The sequence below is a fragment of the Oryctolagus cuniculus genome, chromosome 19 (genome assembly GCF_964237555.1).
Source record: "Oryctolagus cuniculus chromosome 19, mOryCun1.1, whole genome shotgun sequence".
NCBI lineage: Eukaryota > Metazoa > Chordata > Mammalia > Lagomorpha > Leporidae > Oryctolagus > Oryctolagus cuniculus.
Window position 1 is genome coordinate 21,003,116 of NC_091450.1, and position 18,256 is coordinate 21,021,371.

At 40.8% G+C, this 18,256-nt stretch overlaps 1 protein-coding gene across 3 annotated transcripts in view; it reads right to left on the reverse strand.

Moving 5' to 3' along the window:
* Positions 1-18,256, reverse strand: part of SMG1 (SMG1 nonsense mediated mRNA decay associated PI3K related kinase) — a 113,051-nt gene that overhangs the window by 34,775 nt on the left and 60,020 nt on the right. For all 3 annotated transcript variants that reach the window (XM_051847483.2, XM_051847482.2, XM_051847484.2), the window contains 18 exons: positions 17,707-17,903; positions 17,374-17,538; positions 16,113-16,267; positions 15,441-15,583; positions 15,098-15,299; positions 12,390-12,499; positions 11,606-11,753; positions 11,065-11,224; positions 10,230-10,350; positions 7,996-8,244; positions 7,420-7,704; positions 5,647-5,791; positions 5,397-5,535; positions 4,228-4,458; positions 3,960-4,137; positions 3,243-3,404; positions 2,527-2,744; positions 2,087-2,241 (listed from right to left, as the gene is read on the reverse strand). In XM_051847483.2, the coding sequence (XP_051703443.2) occupies positions 2,087-2,241; positions 2,527-2,744; positions 3,243-3,404; positions 3,960-4,137; positions 4,228-4,458; positions 5,397-5,535; positions 5,647-5,791; positions 7,420-7,704; positions 7,996-8,244; positions 10,230-10,350; positions 11,065-11,224; positions 11,606-11,753; positions 12,390-12,499; positions 15,098-15,299; positions 15,441-15,583; positions 16,113-16,267; positions 17,374-17,538; positions 17,707-17,903 (3,163 nt within the window). The remainder of the gene's footprint in view (positions 1-2,086; positions 2,242-2,526; positions 2,745-3,242; positions 3,405-3,959; positions 4,138-4,227; positions 4,459-5,396; positions 5,536-5,646; positions 5,792-7,419; positions 7,705-7,995; positions 8,245-10,229; positions 10,351-11,064; positions 11,225-11,605; positions 11,754-12,389; positions 12,500-15,097; positions 15,300-15,440; positions 15,584-16,112; positions 16,268-17,373; positions 17,539-17,706; positions 17,904-18,256) is intronic.

The following is an 18,256-nucleotide window of genomic DNA, read 5'->3' on the forward strand; positions in this document are numbered from 1 at the left end:
TTTTACTTAATTATGGTCCCAAAACACAAGGGTACTGATGCTGGCAATTCAGATATGCCAAAAAAGAAACCACAGACTACCTCCTACAAGTGAAAAGGTAAAGTACAAGAAAATACTGAGAGGGATCAGTCTTACAACCTCTACTATAGTGTATCATTATCATCAGTCTACTTTATTATTAGCTATTCTTTATCTCTTACTATGCCTAATTCATAAACTAAACTTTAGGCATATATATATGAAGAAACATGACTCAGTGCTATCTGCCATTTGTCTTTTTTTCCCCCTCAAAATTTATTTATTTGTTTGAGAGGCAGTAACAGACAGAGAGGGAGAGACAGAGAAATCTTCCTTTCGCTGGTTCACTCCCCAAATGGCCACAAACGGTAGAGATGGGCCAATCCGAAGCCGGGAGACAGGAGCTCCTTCCAGATGTCCCACGTGGGTACAGAGAACCCAAGCATTTGGGCCAACTTCTAATGCTTTCCCAGGCCATTAGCAGGGAGCTGGACTCAAAGTAGAGCAGCCAGAACTCAAACTGGCGCCCATATGAAATGCCAGCACCATGGGCAGAAGCTTAACCTACTATGTAATAGCACCAGCCCCAGTAGTTTCAGTCTTGAATTAGGGGTCTTAGAACATATTCCTTGAGGAAAGAAAGGGCCTACTACATATTCATACAATGGAATACTTTCCACGGAAAAAAATGAAATTCTAATATATCTTAATGCAGATGAACTTCAAAAAATTTGTGAAAAATGGCATTAAAAAATATTTATTTTGGTGCCAAAACTCTAAAATACATTTACACCAGGAATCATCAAAAAGCTCATTAAAGGGTGTAGCAGGTTGAATTACTGTGCCCCATAAGGGTACCAGTTCAAACCTCGGCCGCTCCATTTCCAATCTGCCTCCCTATTAACGCTAGCTCCTGGGAGGAAAGTGGAAGATGACCCAAGTACTTGGGCGCAACCACCCACATGAGAGACCCACTGGAGCTCCTGGCTTCAGCCTGGCCCAGCCCGGCTGTTGCAGGCATTCAGGGAGTCAAACAGTGGATGGAAGATTTCCCTCTTTCCCTCTCGCTCACTTTCTCTCTGTAACTCTTCCTTTCAAATAAATAAATTTTAAATAAAAAAAAAAAGGATTTCTAAATTTTTTTTTGTATCAAAATAAGCTTACCTTTTAATTCCATGCTTCCACAACCTTTTTTAATTTACATATTTGAGAGGCAGACAGAGAAAAAACTGCGCTCCCATCCACTTTTTTTTGACAGGCAGAGCGGACAGTGAGAGAGAGAGACAGAAAGGTCTTCCTTTGCCGTTGGTTCACCCTCCAATGGCCGCTGCGGGCCAGCGTGCTGCAGCCAGCGCACCGTGCTGATCTGATGGCAGGAGCCAGGTACTTATCCTGGTCTCCCATGGGGTGCAGGGCCCAAGTACTTGGGCCATCCTCCACTGCACTCCCGGGACACAGCAGAGAGCTGGCCTGGAAGAGGGGCAACCGGGACAGAATCCGGAGCCCCAACCGGGACTAGAACCCAGGGTGCCAGTGCTGCAGGCAGAGGATTAACCTAGTGAGCCGCGGTGCCAGCCGCCCATCCACTTTTTCAATTCCCAAACGTTTGCAATGGCCAGGGCTGGGCCCGTCCAAAAGCTGGACACTCAATATAGTAGGACTCGCATGTGGGTAGGCAGCACTGACTCCCAGGGTCTGCACAGGTAGGAAGCTGGAATCAGGAGCCACAGACAGGTATCAAAGCCCGGCACTGCCATACAGGATGCAGCTTTCATAGTCACTATGCTAAATGCTTGCTTATTCCTCCAAGCACTCTTCAAAACACCACTGCACATGAGGCACCTTTCTGCCTGAGACAGAGGTAGAGTAGAGGTAACCAGGAGCTGGGCTGAGCGGGGGTGGAGAGTACAGAGCTTCTGTGTGGGATCACAAACAAGTTCTGAAAAGGCAAAGGCTCAGTGGGGATGGGCACACAACACTGTGAAGATATTTAATGCCACAACTACAGAGAGGAAAACATCCACACAGCAGCAGCTTCGTTTCCTGAGCGGAGTGTATGCAAACATACTTGCGCAGGGTGTTGTTGCTCTGGACTCTCTTCACTTCATCTTCAAGCTGCTGAATCCGTCTCAAGACATACATATGCTGCTGCAGCAGAACTCCCAGCCAGAGCTCATCCCAGAGCACGGTGACCCTGCGCAGCTCAGCCACAAGCATCTGAACCTGCAGACAGCACAACCGAACACTCACGTACAGCTCTTTAAACACTGGGCATTACGGCTGAAAGTTGCTTTGTTTTTTTCACTCCAGGTCCAATTTAGGAAACCCTGATTAATGACTCCATCAATAAAGAATTGCTTTTCTATAAAGCTTATCTAAAACTCTAAAAGATTATCCTAAAATGTTTGGGTCTCAGATAGTTTTTACATTCTGTTTTTAGGACTTTGGGGGTGGCAGGGTGTTGTAATAAACACTTTTTTATAGCATATGAGTTTAACTTCTTTGTACCTGTAACACCATAGTTGGGTTTGCAGAGGACAGCTTATCTACAATTTTGCTGTAGCAGTCCTGCATCATGGCTTGGTCTTCATTTAATCCACTTTTAGGTTCATCCTTGTTGCTATCCTGAGAAGCAGGAGGACTTCCTCCCTCACATTCAGAAACCAGCAATTCTTCTCCTTGAATATTGCCAAGTAAAGTTGGAATTGCAGAAGAAAATTTATTTCCTACAATGAAATGGGACTATAAGGAAACTTTGAATATTTCTCCCATGCAGTCACGCTCAGTTAGGGAAAACATCAATTACCTATTTGACTCTAAACACTCATTTAACTAAGTTACCTTCTGTATACACTGATCTTTTATAAGCTAACTTTCAAAATTACTAAATGCTAATGGAAAATAATAAAAGAGTCTCTAACAAATAACACTTAATTATTATCTGCCAGTTATAGCTCAGTTAACCTGAGAGTCATTCCACTTCTCCACACCTTGGTAGATGACTGCAGAGACTTAAGATAACATGGAAAGTACATTTCCATGAACCAAATACTTAGTAGTTTCTCCTTCAATAAATGGCAATCATTCACAATGAACAAACTACAAATACTACCAACTCTGCAACATAAAGCCCCCCCTCCCAAAAAAAAAAAAAAAAAAAAGATCTAACAAAAACTGACAAAATAATTTATACTAAAATGTCAGACTATTTTAATATTCCATACCTGAAGCCTGGGATTCACTACTAAGTGATATGGTGCCCACTATCGCAGGGTAGAGGATGAGATGTGGGGAGTCTTGAGCCACCCGGCACAGAAGGTTACAAATACTCTGGCGCACATACACCTCAGGGTGGTTTAAGCGTGAGAAGAGCTGTGGAATAATTCCTTTAAGAGAAGAAAGAAAGATTCTTTAAAGTTATTAAAACTATCAACACAGTAGACGCAAAAGATAAAACTGTGACATATGTAGGGCCAGCACAAGTTTTAATGGCTTTCAAACTTTTCTCTGTGATAATGAAGTACCATACAATATAGTTCTTGATTTAAAAGACTGGTTAAGGGTACCAAGGTATAATTAAAGTCCAGAACAAGTCAAATCTGTTCTAGAGAAAAGTGTTCTATGAATGCTTAAAAGTAAGGCAGATAATGCTATTTTTGTAAAGGGCATATGAAATCTTTTGAAATTTATTTTCACAAACCTTTCTAAAACTCATACGAATGCTGTATTCAAAAAGCTCCTGCCATGCAGTCTTCCTTTCTCTGAACAGTGGGAGGGAAGGTCTTAGTGACGTAACACAAAGTCAAGGGTGTCCTATGAACTAACAAAGCTATGCTTCAACGCATTCAAATAATGAACACAGAGGAACTACTACTTATTAAGTGGTCTTAGACATTCCACTCAGAAGTCAATTTTCCTTAACAGTGCACTTAGGCCATCACCTCTCCAAGGAGCCGTAGGTGTTGTTTCCAAGCCATGTTCCAGATACTGCCGGAGCTCCCCAGCATGTTTCACAAGCAACCTGAGCAGTCGCAAGGTGGCCATCACAATCACATCGTCAGTGCTCTGCTCCACTCTGTGACTTAGATGTAGCCTCGGGTCATCCTCATCTAAAGGAATCTACAGTTCAAAGATGAAGGAAAGAAATAAGAAAAATCCAGGACATTTACAAGCAAAGCAATGTCAAAAACCCAAACACTGACTACCTACCTGACCAGCGTTAAGTTTAAGGAACGTAAAATATGCACTGCAAGACAGTTTGTACAGGCTGAAGATTCTATCAACAACTTTTCTCCACACTTTAATAACTCCTTCAGTTGCACTTTCATCAAGTTCTGAAAGCCAGGGGCAGCTTGATATTAACTGACGCCAAATTACATCAACCATGTCATCTTCCTCATTATCCTCACTCTCTGTTATCTGAAGTGTTATATCTTCATCCTGAAGGAAAATTGGCATAAAATTTTTAAACACAAACTGAAGAGAAAGATACGTGATTTGACCATTTCATGAAAACATTTTTTCTCATTCATGAAAGACTAAAATTGCTCCATTTAGTTTCATACACACAAAATCAATTTCATCATGCTTATTTTTCTAATCTAAGAGTTTTTTGGTTCTTTCTGTATTTTTAATGCAATTTACAAAATATTATTCTGCCTACAGAAAATTAAACACAAGCTGGGGGCTGGCGCTGTGGCAGAGCAGGTAAAGCCCCTGTCTGCGGTGCCGGCATCCCATATGGGCGCCCGTTGGTGTCCCAGCTGCTCCACATACAAAAGACTATATTCTCTGTACAGTCCTGTGCAACTACCTAACACCAGCTCTGGCACAGACAGATGCTGCTGTTTACAAAAAGAACTGAGTTATTGCAAGAATTTAGACTGGCAAATAAAATTCATGCCTTTGAAGACTGCAATTAAATAATTACAGCATTCCAGAACTGACAGAACTTTGAATGACTTGGAAATGCAAACACATGCATGCACAAGTCCCATTCAGGATATCTGGCAGCAGAGTCTGTGTCCTGGTACATTTTTAAAGCTCCAAACCCAGGGTTATGAACCTAATTAATTCCCTACTAGAAGAACAATGAAAAGAGAAATTTAATTTACACAAACAAACCTCACCTCCCTTTAACAAGACCCTAAAGAAATGACTTTGATTTCTCAAGAAATTATAACTTCTTAAAAAAATACTATAATTCACTTTTTTTTTTTTTTTACTTTTAACAATCATTGTCTTAATCTCATTCAACACTGAACCAAATATGTGTGATCAATTTCCTCACAATGCATGAGTTAGAACAGTGATCACGGTACTACTTTCCCACTCCCTAGCTCCCTACCCCCCAAACACGGTAGTTATGTTTCCCTTGCCTGAATTCCCGCTGGTCGACACACAGCCTGTCCAAGGATACCATATATTCTCTCTTTCTCCTCTTCAGTTACAGTGTCTGGAAGCAGATTTTGAACTTCAGATTTTTCTCTAGGCAGCAGTCGAACACCTTCTCCCTGACTATAAAAACATATACGTCATCAGTATTTTAGCTATCAAAAATTACATACCAGCAGAAACTTTAAAGATCTTGCAATGTATTAAACAAATTACACATTTACACACACATACCTGGCATTGTCGACCACCTTTCTGCCCCACCTGTAAGCCCAACTAGCCAATGCTGCCCAAGATTTGGCTACTTCAGGTGCCTGTACTGAAGACAGGTGATACAGCTGTCCCAAAATGAAGTCAGGTTCTCCAACTCCAATATGTACTACCATGATGGAGAAAAAAATAATAAAGGAAGTCAGCAATGTTACACTTGCAAGTTTCTAATAACGCCATTACCACTATCTATAAGTAACAATAAATTCTGTAATACTACTGTACATAATCTGATAAGGCACAAATTTTATTATGTTTTTTTTTTTAATTATACTTTTCTAAAAGCCAAGTATGTTGATATTTAGTTTCCCAAGTAAGCTTACATTATCACCTATAGAACACACAAATTTTTTTTAAGATTTATTTATTTGAAAGGCTGAGTTAGAAAGAGAGAGGCAGAGACAGCAAAGAGATCTTACTATTGCTGGTTCACTCCCCAAATGGCCACAAGGGCCAGGGATGGGCCAGGCCAAAAGTAGACGCCTAGAACTCCATCCAAGTCTCACAGGTGGGTTGCAGGGGCCCAAGCACTTGGACCATCCTCTGCTGCTTTTCCAGGCAAAATAGGAGGGAGCTGGATTGGATGTGGAACAGGAAGGACTCAAAGCACTGCTTAAATGGGATGCTGGCGTCCCAGGTGGAGGCTGTGTCACCACACTGACCCCTTTTGGGTTTTTTTTTTTTTTTAAAGATTATGTATTTATTTGAAAAGCTCAGTTAAGAGAGAGGAACAGAGGGAGGGAGGGACACAGACACAAATCTTTTTGACACTGAACCTGATAAATTCAGGTGTCAGATGGGCTACAGAATGTCATAATCTTGATTAAGACCTTACCATAATACACATAATTAATTAAGATTAACATGTATGGGCCGGCGCCGTGGCTCAATAGGCTAATCCTCCACCTAGTGGTGCCGGCACACCAGGTTCTAGTCCCGGCTGGGGCGCCGGATTCTTTCCCGGTTGCCCCTCTTCCAGGCCAGCTCTCTGCTGTGGTCCAGGAGTGCAGTGGAGGATGGCCCAAGTGCTTGGGTCCTGCACCCCATGGGAGACCAGGAGAAGGACCTGGCTCCTGCCTTCAGATCAGCGCGGTGTGCCGGCTGCAGCGCGCCAGCAGTGGTGGCCATTGGAGGGTGAACCAATGGCAAAAGGAAAACCTTTCTCTCTGTCTCTCTCTCACTATCCACTCTGCCTGTCAAAAAAAAAAAAAAAAAAAAAAAAAAAAAAAAAAAAAAAAACACAAAAAACACAAAAAACCACACACACACACACACCAAAAAAAAACCACACAAACATGTATTATTAAACCTTAAGTTTCACAACCAAAGTAACTTCTCATGTCTTAGCAAAAAGATTAAGTACCCCCCTATAAACTGTAAAAACATGACAATGGTGCCTACTACAACATGCACTCCAACACTGAGCAAAACCACTGCCTGTTTTTCAGATAACTCCATTATTAGTGCTTCTATCAGAATGAGAAACTTGAGTCTTTCTGCAGTTTCTGTGCTCCACCAATCAAGGGGAACACAGGCTACCACTTCCGATCTCTCTTGCTGCTTCTAGCATGAGGTCCACCTGCCACAGTGCCCTGCCATTGGGGAGCAAACTACGAATGGAGAAGTGTGCGCTCTCTTCTTGGCTCTCTGCCTCTCAAATCATTAAATGTGAAGTTTAAAAAAAAAAAAATAGAGCTTTTAAAATCAATCCTTGAAAGCTAATAAAAGAAACCCTACCTGTAGATTCACTCTCGATCCGGGGAAACTCTTCTTCCATGGTGTTCACAGATGGCAGTTCTAGGAGAGTGAGTAAGTTTTTAGACAGAGTAGAAAGGCCTGTGAAGTGCTGCTGCTGCTGAGCTCTGTACACCTGCTTCAGCTGTCCTGAGATCTCTTTCCACTCCGCCTGGATCCATTTAGCCAGCGTCAGAATTGACTTTGCAACTGCATATTCAGCTTTCGCAGACTTGCAGAAAGATATGGCGCAAGAACTCAACATTTCCATTGCATGTGTTGACTGGCCTGTTGAAAACACAGTCAGCACTCAGAAGCTTTAAAACCAAATGACTGATGTTATTTTAGGACCAACAATGAGCTCTGTAAACATTTCTTACTTTAAAGCACTGTAACAAATTTACTTCTTTTATAAGCTCTGAATTATACAAACACAAACAACTTTATTTAGGATGCAAATATTCTGAAGCAGCTGAAAATAATCCACTTTCCTATTACTACCTTGTACCATATGCAATAATATTCATACACAAGATTTTTATTATACTTATATTATTACCTGTTATTCATTTTACTAACCTGCTGTATATAGCAATTTGGTTTTCTCAATATCAAGTTCAGGCCCCCACTTCTCATCCATCTGACCTTGAGTTGACAGTTTTTTAAAATGCTGCACTAAATCCTGTGCAGTAGTGGTCTTTCCCAGCTGAACTTCACTGCACTGTGCCAGTAATCTTGTTGCAAGTGACACATTCCCCCGTTTTCTAGCGAATTTTGCTGCTGTTAGACCTAATTCCATGAGATGGCTTCTAATTGGGACTGTTTGTTCTGGAGAGAAGAAAACATTTCATTAATCTCTGAGTCATCTATCCCCAGACTGCAGAGAAATATGGCCAAAAAAATTATTTCCTAACTATGCCCCTTTTTCACCACTTCCCAAAAATAAATAGTAAATTCTTTAAAAAAAAATAAGGTTTATTTATTCATTTGGGAAGCAGAGGTACAGACAGAGGGACAGAGAGAAAGGTCTTCCATCCGCTGGTTCACTCCCCAAATGACTGCAATGGCCAGAGTTGGGCCAATCCAAAGCCAGAAATCAGGAGCTTCCTCCATGTCTCCCACATGGGTGCAGGGGCCCAAGGATTTGGGCCATCCTCCAATGCTTTCCCAAGCCATTAGCAGGAAGCTGGATGGGAAATGGAGCAGCTGGGACTTGAATTGGTGCCCATATGGGATGCTGATGCTGCAGGCAGAGGCCTGACCTACTATATCACAGCGCTGGCTCCAGTAGCAATGTTTTTAAAAAGTGAGATGCATATAAACATTCACACCACTAGTAATTCTCTAGCTATTCATTTGGAACATTTAAAATTTTTCATAGTACATTTGATCTGACAAAGAACTTACAAAAAGTCTTATGCCTTCATTAAAATGGGTCAAAGATTTGAACAGACATTTGAAAATAAGGTAAACTATTGGCCATGATGCAAATGAAAAGATGCTCAACACATCATTAATCATGAAGAAAAATGAATGAAAAAACAATCCAAGAAACTACAGCAACTCCAGTGATCAAAGGGAAAAGACTGACGATATCAAGCACATAGAGCAATTAGAACTTTAAGATGCCAAAAGAATATAATCTGTACAACTACAATAAGAAATGGCCCAACTGTTTGAAAGCTATTCCAGAAAACCCAACAATTTCATTCCATAAAGCTGTTCATAGCAGCTTTATAATTATAACCAAATTTAAAAACACCCAAACACTCATCAAAGAATGAATAAACTGTAGTATAGCCTTACAAAAGATCATCACAACAATAAAAAGGACTGTAGTACTGATACACGCAACATGACTGAGCCTTGAAAATACAATGCTGGAGCAGGTTAGGTCACCACTTGGGACACTCAAATCCCTTATCACGGTGCTGGTTCAAGTCCAAACTACTCCACTTCCAATGCAGCTTTCTGCCAGCACATCCTGGGAAGCAGCAGATGGCCCAAGTGCCTGGACTCCTACCACCCACAGGGAGACTCAAATGCAGGGATTCAGCCTGGCCCAGACCTGGACATTGCAGGCATGTTGGGAATGAAGCAGCAAATGGAAGTTTGTGTTTTGTTTTTTTTTTTTTAAACATAATTCATTTTTTTTCCATGAATTTCTTTTTAAATTTATTTAGAAGGCAGAGTTACAGGGGGAAGAGGACACAGAGAAAGTGAGAGAGATCGTCCATTCACGGGTTGCGAATGGTTGCAACAGCTGAGTCTGGGTCAGAGAAGCCAGGAGCCCGGAACTCCATCTGGCTCTCCCACGTGTGTTGCAGGGGTGCAAGTCCTGGGCCGTCCTCTGCTGCCTGCCACAGGAACATGAGCAGGCACTGGACTGGAAGCAGAGCACCCTGGACATGAAGCATCGCTCATATGGGATGCTGGCACTACAGGCAGTGGCTTAACCCACTACACTACAACACCGGCCTTGTAAGATTATTTCTCTCCTTTTTTAATAGATGGAACCAAATAAACAAACATTAAATATATATGCATCTTGCAGAGAAAGAGAACTGAGGCACAGAGACTGCAGTATACAATTTGGTTTCTATGAAACATCAGTAAAGACAGTGTAATCTACATCATACTGCCTGGAACAAGGATAATGGAGACGTAACTGAGGAGGCACAAGGGAACTTTCCAGAGTGAGATGATTGCTCTGTATCTCGATTGTACTGGTGAGAATGCATCGAAACTCATCAAACTGTATTCTTCAAACGTGTTTTATCTTGATCAGGTGCTAATTATTTAAAACCACGTACCTTTAATTTTCTCCAACAACTGATTCTGGTACATGGTGTATCTTAATGCCTGCATCCAAGGCCTCACGTCATGCTGTTTACATGAACGCAAAGCTTCACTGAAGAGTGGAATAAGACAATCCTACCAGAGGAAAACAAAGATGCTTAACACAGAAAATGTGTCCTTTTATGTTTGTAGACACACTGACTATGAGTCTAAGACTTCAATACAGATCAACTACTTCAAATCTATTCCAATTCTATTAAAATATCCCTTTCCACCGAGTACCCTGTATACTCCGATCAGTACAGGCAACTACCCAAAGAAACATCTTTTCAGAATACCTAACCCAACTGATCAATATACTTATCAATAAAGTCAGTAAATTTTTATAAAAAATAAAAACACAGGCAGCCATTCTGGCCCAGTAGGTTACGTCACCACTTGTAATGCCCACATTTACTGGAGCGCCAGTTCATTTGAGGAGTGAACCAGCCAAAAGAAATAGCACTCTCTCTCTATCCCCCTACCCCTCCCCTCTCTGTGACTGCCTTTCAAATAACTATTTTTTAAAATAAGATTTATGTAGTTTCCTATGCAAAACACACGTATACAGATCACTCCTCAAACCAGTCTCCCAAAAAGAAAAAAATTAACCAATTAGTCATCCTTGAAACATGAGTATATATTAGGTCATTCCATCTGCCTCACTTATTTTTCAAATGAAAACCTGCCTAAAAACAATTTCAAATTTCTGTTTTTATCAGTTATTTTAAAAACATTCAAAAACTAAGTTCTACAGCAGTGTCTGTTAATATTAAAAAAACATGCTTACAAAAATACACATATACACACCTCTGTTGAAAGTCTGTTAGAAACCGTATTTTCAAGAGCAGATGAACAATACAGTTGTAAGGTACTTAGAACTGGCAAGGACTGAGAAACTGTTAAAGTAGAAAGTCTCAGTGGTCCAATAGCTATGCGAGATGTTTGCTTCAAGTACTTTACCACATTTCTGAAACAAAATGTTACTATCAATTAGTTAATGAGGTTTATTTTTCAACTTGTAACGAGTGCAGAGTGGGGGGGTTGTCAATCAAGCAGTCACGAAGATGTTATACTTGGGCTCAATGATGATGAAATTAAGAAGAAGCAGGCTGCTCTACAGGGAATTGATAAAAGGTAAATCATCTGCTTCTGGGAATTTTTTATAATTTAGTTTCAGCCTCAGTATGTGTTGCCATTCACAATTATATACTGTATGACTTCTATAACTAAAATGAAGCTGTTAGGACTAGTATTTAGTGATGTAGTAACTGTCTCCTCCTGTCCCTCCCCCAGCATATAAAATTATGATACAGAAAGGGCACATGTTCATCCTTAAGATTATACTTACTCTGTTATAGACTGCCACTTCTGGTCTTGTTCTACATGGTTTAAAGCAGTTGCCAAACAAACAGAACTTCTCAACAACTGAACTTCAATGGATTTCTGAAGTTCCCTTGGATCTGGACTTAGCATGTTAGGAAGCAGTTTTTTCATATCTACACATGTTAAATAAATCTCATTAAGTTAATTTGCTCTTAATGTATAAGAACACTATATTTAAAATAATCACCAAAGAATATCTCCTTTCATATCACTATCATTATGCATTACTGATAACTGTATAAAAATCCTGATTTCATATAAAATTATGCCTCAGACTCCAAAAGTCATTGGGTTTTAAAGGTGTGAAAATTAGCAAGTCAATCTGTTACCCTCAGGAACAAATCTAGAGCTGCATTAGCAAATCTTACTGAAACTATAACATCAATGCTAATAGAATATTGATAATAATAACTTCAGTATAATGTACAAAATATTTGTGATAAAAAATTTAATAAGCCACATTAAGATAAAAACAAGAAAAATGTTTAGCTTAAATACTAAGTTTTACTTTTTCAAACAAAATGGCTAGGCAAAAAAGTATTAATGCAGTCTTTCTTAGTTTACTTTATGAAGCTCTTTTTCATGGCCAAATAAAATGTATGTAGAACAGCCCTAAATTTACTGTTATACATGAAGACTCTACCTACGTATGTACAAAAACTTCCAGATTTCCCAGTAAAACATACAAAGCTAAAAACTTTGAGCAAGTTACCTACAACAATAAATTTTACAGTTATTTTCTCAAATACCTATTTTTTCTTTTGTTCCTCCAGCAAGTAGATTGATATTTTCTCCTGGTAACAACTCTAATTGCTCAGTACATTCAATAAATTCTCCAGACTCAAAACTGCTTAGTGATCTGTAATTAAAATACGGGTCAGTTTGTTCTATAACCTATCCAGTCTGTGGAACCATTTAAACATAGAACAAATTCTAGAAAAATAGCATAATATACAGTATTCTCAAGAAATATATTCCATGAGCACAACACTATTTTTGTTTATTTTAAAAACGTGATAACCATCTTAACTAGCACTTAACAGGCAAAGTGGAAAGTCACAGCTGGGGATTCAGCTGAGCTCATGCAGCCTTCCAGTCAGCTTCCTCTGTGTGTGCTGCAGCCTGCTATCTTCACAGCCTGCTCAACCCACTGACAGCAGACCTCTGTAGGGCAACTTCACCACCGACCAACCGTGTAACTCCCTGCACAACTCCCCATACGGCCTCATTCCTCACCTGAAACCTGAACCCCTAGAGCTCACCCTGCCACCTCAATCTTGCACCTCAGTCCTCCCCTTTCACTCTGCTGCATGGAACAAACAAGTTTCTCTCACTTCAAAAAACTCCTTCCCATCTCACTTTATCTGAAAAATGATGCCATTTCTTCGGCTCCATCCCAGAGTCCGGCAGTCTCAACGTGAGAATGAGAGGCCTCATCCTCAGAGCTCCACATTGCAGCTTTCAGATCCCATGTTCTGTCACCATCTCTACTGCAGCTGCTCTACAGCCAGGAAGAGGACGGTAGCAGTCTCTTTTCTGTCTTCCCCGGTGTCACTCCTTTCTAGACAGTCTGAAGCCAGCATGGGAAACGTACTTCACCTCACTTACTCTGTACCTGGATCAACACAATCACCAGCTGCTCAAGAGAGCCTTTACTGGCTATGACTGAACTACTGAGGTCTACTGACCAACACACACTTTCTTTCTGCTGCTAGAGGTCACGGGTCCTCTCCAGTGGCAGGCTCCCCATGTCCTCACTATGCTCTGCATGTTCACCTGAAGGCTGACTCTCCAAGGAAGACATGGGCTTTCCTCCCCTCTCATCCACTGCACACCTCCTGAACTCCAGCTGCAACCACCTATACGGCTTTCCTTAAGGCACAGCAAAGGGAAGGTCCAGGCAATCCTTCTAGACATCTTCTTTCTCTCGTTTCTTCCATCTCTGCTTTCTAATGGCTCCCCCTCTTTGGCTTCAAACAACACTCTGGGTTTCCCCAATATTTAAGTAAGCAGATAATCTACCCTAGCACAGTTACTGCTTCCTGAACTCAAGAAAAATTCACTGAGCAAATAACTTACCTCCATCTCCTAATTTCCAAATGTCTCTACACTTGGTATCATTCAACTGAGCTTTCTTTATCATTTACAGAACTCTTCCTTCTTTGTAGTCACTGGGGCATCTGAAAAAGCTGACTATTCCCATCTGGATCTGCTACATGTAAGCTACTTTCTTCCTCAATGGTCTTTTCTCCCATCCCTTCACAAAGATGCTAAAAAAGGATTCTGACCCTGGCCCTCTTCCCTGTACACTCACTGTTCTCTACAGCCTTCTCTCTGGTTTGGTGGCTTACAAACTGGAGAATATGGGAGGTGAACAGAAAAATGGGCCTTGAATTATTACTTATAATTCATTTATTTGAAAGACACACACACACACACACACACACACACACAAATGGCCAGGGCTGCGCTAGGTGGAAGCCAGGAGCTTCAGCTGGGTCTTCCACATGGGTGCAGTAGTCCAAGCACTTGGGCCATCTTCCATTGCTTTCCCAAGCGCATTAGCAGGGAGCTGGATGGGAAGTGAAGCAGCCAGGGCTCAAACTGGTGTCCATATGGGATGCCAGCACCACAGGCAGAGGCTTTATCTTCGAAGTCACAGTGCCAGCCCGCTATACTGATATTTTCAAAATCTCTCCTTAGTTACAAACTGCTTACTCAATAATCTCATCTATAAGTTTCACACACATCTGAAACATGTCTTATCGTTTTCTGTGTATACCTTTCCTCCTAGCCTCTACCAATGCCCCACAAAATAACAGTCAACATGCTTCCACTCTGTTCTCCACCTTCAGTCTCTTCACCGCATAGCAGAGTGAACCACTAAGTCAGACCGTAACACATCTCTCCTGAGATTCTGCAACTTCTAGGAGTGGAAGCCAAGTTTCTTTTCACAGTTCCCAGCTACTTCTTCACTTCATCTACTATTAGTCACAGTGCTCCATCCACATTGGCCTTGCAGCCACTTATGGAACACACCACCATTCTCACATCAGGTGCACGCCCTCAAGTCTGTGCCCAAACAGCAACCTGATGGGTATCCTCTGACCTTGTGGTTGGTTTGGGTGTCTTCCCCTTTCTAGAAAGGCAGCTTTAAGTTTCATGGTTTTCCGTAAAGCTTAGAAAAGATGAGGTCCAATTAATCCTTTTATCAATGTGCTTTATTCTGTTTTCATCAACTTCTGTTTTAAAGCGTTAGAATTCATGTCTGTTTAATTTATTGCTATATTGTAATACCTGGCACATATATGTGCTCTATGAAGAAATGATCCATTAACCATTATTAAAAGCCAAGGACAGCACACAAAGTCCAAAGACCTTTATCTTCCCAGTCAAGTGTCTGGGACACTTGATGGATTAAGCATCATAATTTATAATTGAAAAAAGAAATTCTTACTTTATGTAGTTGAAATCAGCTTTTAGGTTGAGGGAAGTGCTACTGGTACTCTTTTTCAAGTCGTGGATAGCATTCTGCCATTCCTGTACCGCAGCCCAATCAGCAATTGAAATGTAACACTCACAGGCTTTATTTCCTAGATAATTTATAACCTCAGGGGAAGAGTCAGTTGGCTTGGACAGCACAGTTTTTCTTGATTCACCTGAGTGAAAAGTATTGAATAAAATAAGAAGAGAGCACGAAAGCAATCAAACATTTCAGAAACCTAACCATACAGTAGGATCATCAGCACAAAATAAGTGACTTCAACTTCTGCTGTTTGATTTAAATACTGAACGCTTACCGTTCAGAGAATGCTTGGGACTGGCACTGTTGCGCCCAGCATTGGCCAGAGTGAGAACAGACTTGTCGAAGCTGGAGATGGAACAATCAACACCTGTCATGGCACACAGGTGCTCCTGGTACTCCACTGAGGCCTTTTCAAACCTGAAACATAAATTGAAGCAGTCTCATTTTAAAAGCACACAATGCATTTTCAAAATCTAACAGTGAGAACATGGCTTACACAATAAACTGAGATAAGACAATGAGTTAATTACTCTGCAAGGAGTGAGGAGGAATCTCTTCTTCACAATTAATGAAAACAAATTCAATGGCAGACGTGTTGGGATGGCTGGGACTGATACTGCTGAGACTGCTTAGGACTCCCACACCCCAATTCAGAGTGTCTGGGTTCAAGTTCCACTCTGCTTTCGATTCCAGTTTCCTGCTACTGCACACTCTGGGAGACAACATGTTACGGCTCAAGAACTTGTGTCCCTGCCACCCACTTTGCAGACTTGCACTGAGTTCCAGGTGCCTGTGTAGGGCCTCGCTCAGCCCTCAATATTGCGGGAATTTGGGTTATGAATCAGCAGTTGGAAAATATCTCCTCTATTTCTATCTGCCTTTCAAATAAAATAAATGAAACAAACATCAAGCAGTCATGTCACTCATCTCTTTCCTTCCAACTCACCTGCCTTCAGCCTGTTGAGCCACCGAGTTAATCCAGAGAAGATTTTTTCCAACAACAGAAGATGACCACACAGCAATCCCTTGTATGGCTTCAGGACAATGAAGTTCACACAGTGCTTCTACCACCATCATGATAGTCACTTCCAAATCATTCCCCTGAAAACAGCATTCAGGAAAATAATCATGGAATTGTCAGGAAAACTCAAATCCTCACTAAATTTACATCTACTGATCACAATCTAAGCCAATTTAAAGTCAAACTATTATTTCCAAATTATTTAATGTGGAATTCTTAAAAGATGAAACAAATATGAATTAACAAATTAAGTTCATGTTTTTAAATATTATTTACTGTGGTTTTTTTGATAGCATTTACTTATGGTGAACCCACATTACAAGCCAGAAATTACTCAAGCACTTTCTCAAATTATAAAAATTATTTTTCCAATAGACAAATTTCTCAGGCTTATCTTTAGTGTTCCAACCCTCAAGCATAAGAAATGTGTATTTTTTAATGTTTTGTGTGATATGGGAGAACTAGGCAAGATCAGGTAGGAATAGGTGAAATGGAAGGTTTTCTCATAATTTCTGCATAATCCTGCATTGTAACTCAATTCTTATATGTCAACCCAGTATACCTGCTTTCCCATAATGCATCTGTGTCTTTCCAGGACCAGGAGGGAGGAAATGCCATTATGGCCACGAGGAAATTAGGCCCTACACCGAGGTGCCACGAAACTCCCAGAAAGCCTCACCCACACTAAATCCCACCCAGACTCCACTTCATTTCTATATTCCATCCAGGTACCAGCCCCTGCCCTATAAAGAGGACTATTACACAGGGGAATGTCCCTTTTGCTTTTCGACTTCTGGCCTTAGTCTCTCTCTGGTCTCCTTCCATGCTCTCTCCTGATAGGCAGCTCTCTGTCCCACTCATGATGGGTATCTCTCCATGTAGGGTTGCCCACACTCTGGTATGAATGTACACTCACTTTCTCACTTTTAAAATAAATTCTGCTCTCACTTAAATTTTCTCTGCAAAGGCAAGAACTTCTTATACAAATCGAGATATATATTCCCATAACACACACAGAAGCCATAAATACGTGTCTTTGATAACTACTGCTTTTCCAAAATATTAGATCAATAGTTTTATAAATCAACTGGTTTTAACTTATCTTATCCACAGATCAAATCTAAGGAATTAAATGCAAATTTTTCTGATGAACAGATCTAACTAAATTCCAAACACACCATTTTACCTGAGACAGACTATTTGTCTTCATTTCTGTAAGCAAGTCAAAGCCATGCCTTACTGTCACTGCAGGCTGGCCTGCCAACAACCCAACCCTCATGATGGAGAGTCGGATCCGAGTTAGCCAGTCTTGACAAGTTTGGCGATTGGTGTAGAAAAAAGTCCTAATGACCTTTAGAGAAGAGAAAGGGAAAGGAAAACTCAGGACTGGGTTAAATTACAGACGGATGTCTCAAACATTCATATACGTTTGGTTTCTATACCAAATACACAAGTCTACCGTGACTTCAGGTCTGCACATACTGCCAGGTTTCATCAACAGCTTTCCACAGAAACCAACCTTGGGAGGCGATGTTAATGCATTAGCACATCCCTCGTATGCATTATACATTAATTTCTCCAGATTTTCCAGATACTGCAGAAGAAGAACAAGTCTAAGTTGGTTACTACCATGGCCTTCATCACTGTCTGCAGTTGTCCACTGACTAACATCTTGATCGGGGTTTAATGTGTGAGCTGCAAGACTTCTAATTATACCTGAAAGTAAAGACATTTTAAATTAAAAATAAAGGCTCTATGGATAAATGTGAATTTATTTCACAAGTTTCTATTTATAAAATATCCTTTCTATCTATTCCTGAAAAACAAATCCTAAAATGACAGTGTCTCTTCCACACAAATCATCTATTTTTTTAAATAAAAACAGATGACCAGGTTGCAAATCAATGAAAGCTAATGGGGCTAGCATTGTGGCAGAGCAGGGAAAGCCACCCCCTGTCATGCCAGCATCCCATATGGGCAGCAGGTCGAGTCCCGGCTGCTCCACTCCCAATCCAGTTCCCTCTAATGGGCCTGGGAAAGCAGCAGAAGATAGTCCAAGTGCTTAGGCC